This window comes from Scomber japonicus, chromosome 17 (assembly GCF_027409825.1).
Source record: "Scomber japonicus isolate fScoJap1 chromosome 17, fScoJap1.pri, whole genome shotgun sequence".
NCBI lineage: Eukaryota > Metazoa > Chordata > Actinopteri > Scombriformes > Scombridae > Scomber > Scomber japonicus.
Window position 1 is genome coordinate 9,427,665 of NC_070594.1, and position 5,895 is coordinate 9,433,559.

At 39.2% G+C, this 5,895-nt stretch overlaps 1 protein-coding gene across 1 annotated transcript; it reads right to left on the reverse strand.

Moving 5' to 3' along the window:
- Positions 1–1,969: 1,969 nt before the first annotated feature.
- On the reverse strand, positions 1,970–5,537 carry LOC128377534 (alpha-1,6-mannosyl-glycoprotein 2-beta-N-acetylglucosaminyltransferase). Its single transcript, XM_053337486.1, has one exon. It carries the CDS (start codon positions 5,126–5,128, stop codon positions 3,866–3,868), a length of 1,263 nt encoding a protein of 420 aa, XP_053193461.1. The 5' UTR covers positions 5,129–5,537; the 3' UTR covers positions 1,970–3,865.
- Positions 5,538–5,895: the final 358 nt, after the last annotated feature.

Below are 5,895 nucleotides of genomic sequence, written 5' to 3' on the forward strand. Positions count from 1 at the left end.
CATTTATGCAAAGTGTAATTTAATTATTGTTGTAATTACTTGTAAGAAGGTCCAATAAACACTCCAGTTTCGAAAGAATTAAAATTTTCTGGCAATTATTTGAATATTCAGGCTTTACAGGGTTAAAGCAAATCATTATTTTATGCTGCAATCTTATATTTAATGCTCTATCGTAGTTTATTTCATTGTTCTCTCTTTCTATTTTTCTGTACTTTGTTTTTATTTTTATTATTAGTGGGGTTTTTTGTTATTAATTGTATGTTTTAATGTTTCCAATTTTTACTATTATTGGGTTTTATTTGTATTTTTTCAAATTGTATGTTTTTATGTGTTTTGTTTCCAATTCTTACTGTCAAATGTTTGTTTTTATGTAAAGCACATTGAGTTGCTCCTGGGTATGAAATGCACTATATCAATAAAGGTGCCTTGCCTTGCCTTGGAATGAGCTTGTTTGTTAAAGATAAGATAAAATATTCCTTTATTAGTCCCACAGTGGGGAAATGTACTGCAGCAGCAAAGTGGACATCCATTATATATTCTGGGCTTATACCTCCTGTCACACAGCAATGCCAATCCTTTTTTTAAAAAAGTGATTAGGTGTACTGCCCAGTGAATGCAGCACAATAAATAGAAAATAAATTAATACAAATAAATAAAATAACTAATATAGTACAAATACAGGTCATCACAACACATTGAGGACTTTCAAATTCATAGAAAATTCACAATCATCAATAATTGTAATAGCATAATGTGGAGCATATTGCATTTAAAATAAATAGAATAAATAAAAGCAGTGGTCAAGAGTATTGCAAAGGATTATTGTTTGTTCAGAGTTCTTAGAGCAGTTTTTCTGAAGCCAGTATTTTATGATGGCCTTTTTGCTTGCTGCCAGTAAGACCTTTAGAAGATAAGTGTCATTTTTACTCCATCCAGGATATTTCCAAGATAAAGGAAATCTGCATGGCAAGACCAAAAGATAAGGACATGAACAACCATGACCTACTCCACATTCCCTTTAACAGTCCTGTTGGGTGCCGGTCTGTTTGGACTTCTGCTTGGGAATAATGAAAAAGCAAATTAAGTTGTTCTAACAAAAGTCTCAATGTCCAAGAGTTAGTGGAGGATAACTGTGATTCCCAGGCGGTCAGCCACATGTCTTCCGTTATCTCATTGTTCAACTCTTTTTACCATCGCTGACTCATGTTATTTCATAATTATTTCCTTAGATGTGTCCAGGAAATACCTTTGTAATTTGCCACCAATTGACATAATAGAGGCAATGCTCTCGTACAGATGTTGAAGTTAAGTTAGTTGTGTTCAAAAGCAGCAGAAAGAACTGAGAAAACACTGACGGAAATCAATTCACTCATAAGAAGTGGATGAGCTGAATCTATTTCCTGAGGAAGCTGAGAGTCTTCAACATGTGCAGAAAGATAAGGAAAATCTTCCACCAACTGTATTGTGGCAAGAGCACCGTGCGCTGGAGCCAGCTGTGACACCTGAAGACTTAAATTGATTAAGGCCGGCTCCGTAACTGGCTCCAAACCAGACACCTTTGAAGTTTTACTGGAGCTCCCCTCCCCTCTACCTCATTGCAGTTTTAAAACTTCAACACAGTTGTCTGATGTATACAGTATGTTTGCCTAAGTTTATATTCTATATTTTAAAGTATTTGAAGTGTACTGTATGCTAATGGGTTTTCTTATATTTTTGTATTGAGCTATATACGTGGCTGTAGACTCATTTTTGCACTTTTATATGACCACTTAATAACTCCACGTTACAACTGGAATTAACTGTACCTGAACCTATTGAACAATTAAGAGCCAAATTAAACATTATTATTACATCATTATTACCAGGAAAGCTTCATAAGAATTTACAGTTACATATCTGATTATTATTAGTAAAGTAATTTAACAGTGCTGGAAGTTTTTTTTAATCAATCATGAGACAAACAATAAAATTAATCTTCATCTTTTTTATTTTCCCATTTGGCAAACATTGAATGAACAATGAACAGCTATTTCAAGTGATGATCAGAGAGCAAACAATCAAGAAAACATGCAAACATACACACACACACACACACACAAATAAAACGTTGGTTTCTTTCCCAACAACTGTACATCTCACCAACTGACGAACCATAAAACCTACATACACACACACACACACACACACACATACACATACACACACACACGACAGATACAGATACATCTTTCTGTATTATATCGACCTTTACCAACAAACGCTCCAAAAGACAGAAGGTAATTTATTTCACTATCACATTCTTTTCATATTTCTTGACCGGGTTATCTCCATAAGGCACATCGACAATTACAGGAATAAACAATCTGAAGAGGTTCACTAAGATCAGGAAACCCACTGATCTGGAGCTACTGACACCTGTTACAAGCCAGATGCCTGCGAGGAAAGTACTTTACATAAATGTACAACAAAGATTTTTGTGAAATCAACTTTCACATTCTATTTTCCCTCAACATCTAAAATCAACAATGACACTACCCAAACATTTCTAAAAGGCACACTGTGAGTCCCCAGCATATAAGTACTTGATCAACAAGAATGTTTTCTGTGGACCTTTAAAAACCTTTTTAAAGCAGGTTCAGGCACAACAGAAACAATTAAAAGGCACTTTTGGTCATCGTAAGGCACTGACAGCATCATTGTGCTTATGTTAACTTCCTCATAACAAAAAGGCAACTTCAGTTATAAGGGGATATGTATTACAAGTTTCACAAACTACTGAATTCATTCCAGAAAAGGCACATTTCGTCTTTCCAATTCATGAAATCTCAACGCAGTGCATTCTGTTATCGATCTGCTATGTTGCATCTACCTATCACCTAAAGTACATTTTAACGAAGGTGCAAATATAGAAATGTAGAATCACATGTGACCCTGATAAAAAGCAGAAGAAAAAAACACACAGAAAAAAAAAAAAATCTTGAACGAGACTCCAAAAGGTCACTGTTCTTCTTTCAGAGAGCAAATAAACACACAACCATAGAAAGAAATCAATGATCAAACCAGCCCAGCCTTAGTTGTTGCAACCAGGGATCAATACAGTGGGGAGTAGGAGGCTGATGAAGCAAGACAAGAAATAATGACCCCTGGTTATAACAGAAAGAAAGTGAACGTTACATTCAGTAACACTAATTTCATTATGTGCATGAAATCACTGTGACAGTAAAGTCAACCGTTACTCAATAAACTGCAGCTTTCCCATAATATTTAAGATTGTCATATACATTTTGATTAAACCTACGAGTCTGTGCGTTACATGTGCCTTCTTTTTTGTTGCTGCACTTACACATCGTACCATAAAAAGCACAAAAAGAAACACTGCAAATAAAAAAGGTGTCATAAAAGCACTGCAAGTTGAACCTTCATCATCCTGTGCAGTGTTCTCAGAAAAGGGAAATATTTGCAAACCAAATTGCAAATTGTGTTTATATACACTGTCATTTTCCATTACTGTGCAATAAATGTAATGTTTTTTGGCTTGTAAGACACCCAGAGATAAAACACACCTGGTGACATTATAATGAACAGCATGACCAAGCTTGTATGTATTATATTCAACACATAATGATCAACAAAGTCTTTGGCATCAAAAAAATACAGTTTTAAATCTCAGCTGAGCACATGCAACATGCTCAGACTTGCTTTGGTTGCGGTTGTGGAAGACCTCGCAGGTAGAGAACACAAACACACTCCAAGTGACGACCACTGCAGCCTCTAAACACTAACACGTTGTAAGTGTATGAATGGCACATCTTTTGCAGAATACAGATGAACAGTTTTACCCATATCACATGAAGAAAGGAACAGTTCAAAGACGTTTGGCGTAGTTATTGCATAGAATATGGTCACGGACATCTCCCCATCCTCCGTTCTTCATGTGTGCCTTATGCTCCACTGACTCTGCCACACTAAGGACAAGAGACGGTGGAAAGAGGGCGTCTTTGGCGATTTTAAGGCCATCCTCAACCCTCTGCATGGCCCACTCTGGCCTGCAGTTCTCCTTCTGGTGGAGGCCGCAGTCTCCTGTGTGAAGAACCCTGGAGGCCTGGGCTACAAGCACTTTGAGGGGCTTTGATATGCAGGTTCCCGAGAGGTGCTGCAGAGTCCAGTCCCAGTTGTAGTCATCATAAGTGCAGTAGACGTTGCTGCAGCCCATCATCTTGTAGTACACCTCCCTGGAGATGGCCATGCCTATGTTGTGTTTGGTGGACATCCACCCAGTGGTCAACACCTTATTGGACAGCCTGTGAAAATCAGTCAGGCCATTGTGGTTTCCCAAAGCCAGCATGTCACAGTCTGTGCAGCTGTTCTTCCTGTACTCTATCATTGATTTATACATATGGTAGAAGTCAGGTAAGATGTAGTTGTCCTCTTCCAGAAAGATTGCAAAGCCGCTGTAGCCCTGCATCGCCTGCACTCGCTCCCACACAAAGTGCAATTTCCACCACCAGTGATGTTTGGTTTGTGTGATGAAAGCTTCCCTGTAGTGTCCATAGGAATCGGGGTGTTCTGCATTGAGGCATCCTGTTTTCAGAGCGTTGTCCTTGGATGAGTCTCGGGGGCAGTCTCGTGGATCCTGTCCAGGAAACTCATTGGGATACAGCTGAGTGCTGAAAGGGAAATAAATTTGCAGTACCTTGCAGAAAGTTATCCCTTGCACAATGGCGTTTATTTCCTCTGAAAAATAGTCATGGCTAAAGATGAGGAGGAAGCTGTGGACTTCAGCAGCCTTCTCCAGTGATTTGATAAGCAGTCTGAGGTATTCAGGCCTGTTGTGGACCTGCACAACCAGCACCAGATGAGGCTCCCCTGGAAACTTATCCGCATTGTGCATGCACTGCTTGTAATTAGCACTGTAAACGGACTGACTCAAGTCTGACAGCGAGCCAAAGTTAAACTTCACCGGGTCGCCACCGGACTGCACGCCGTGATTTCCCTGACCGACGTTACTGGCTCCACTCGCTTCATGATCAGAGACGATTAAAACACGTGTTGAGATCAAAAGAGTCGCAACTACAAAGAAAACACCCAACAGCGCGAGCAGATTCCTTTTGTTGAGCCGAAACCTCATTTTTATCAAAGTTTAAAAAAAAAAAAACAACTAAAAAAAACAACCTTTGGAGTACAACAACAGTGGCTTTTTTCTTTTTTTTAAAGTCACCTTATCGCGTGCGTCTTCATTGTAAACTTAATTGCAACATAGTATCCTCGCGCGCTTTTATATCCAAAAAACTTATAACACATACACTTCCACCGTCGCGTGACCCGTCTTTCAAAAAAACCAAGTGTCAGTCGTTTCTTGATGGCTGCTCTCCCCCTCGCAGGCTCGTCTCTCCACTTGAACACCGTGTCATTTGCCAAACTCTAGCCCCAGCTTGTTTTTTCAGCACCTGTGAGGAAGCAAAAGCCGAACAAAAAAAAGCGAAATGAAGTTAAGTCGCTGACGTACTTCGGCGTGTGAAAAAGAGAAGTTTAGCTTTCATTTGACTTACCCCAAAGTGGGTGTAATGTGTCACGCTCATACCAGGAAGAGGATGATGGGGCTATTACATCTTCAGTACAATTTATTGACTGCTGACGTGTACAACCCAGCCAACGAGGGAGAGACTGTGCGCCTGCTGGACGAATCATTGTCCTACCTTTTAGTTGTGTAATATGAGAAGGAAATGTAAATCAGGCCGCATCTGAATAGTGAACAGTCGGAAAGAATCTCTTCAAGCGTAGATTACCTTCAGTGCCACACAATATAAACACACCTTTCACTCGATCCTGATCTGCGGTTTGTCATTTAGAAAAGTGAAATAGTGGTTAGTGTACAGTTACAGTGAGTGGAGAGAT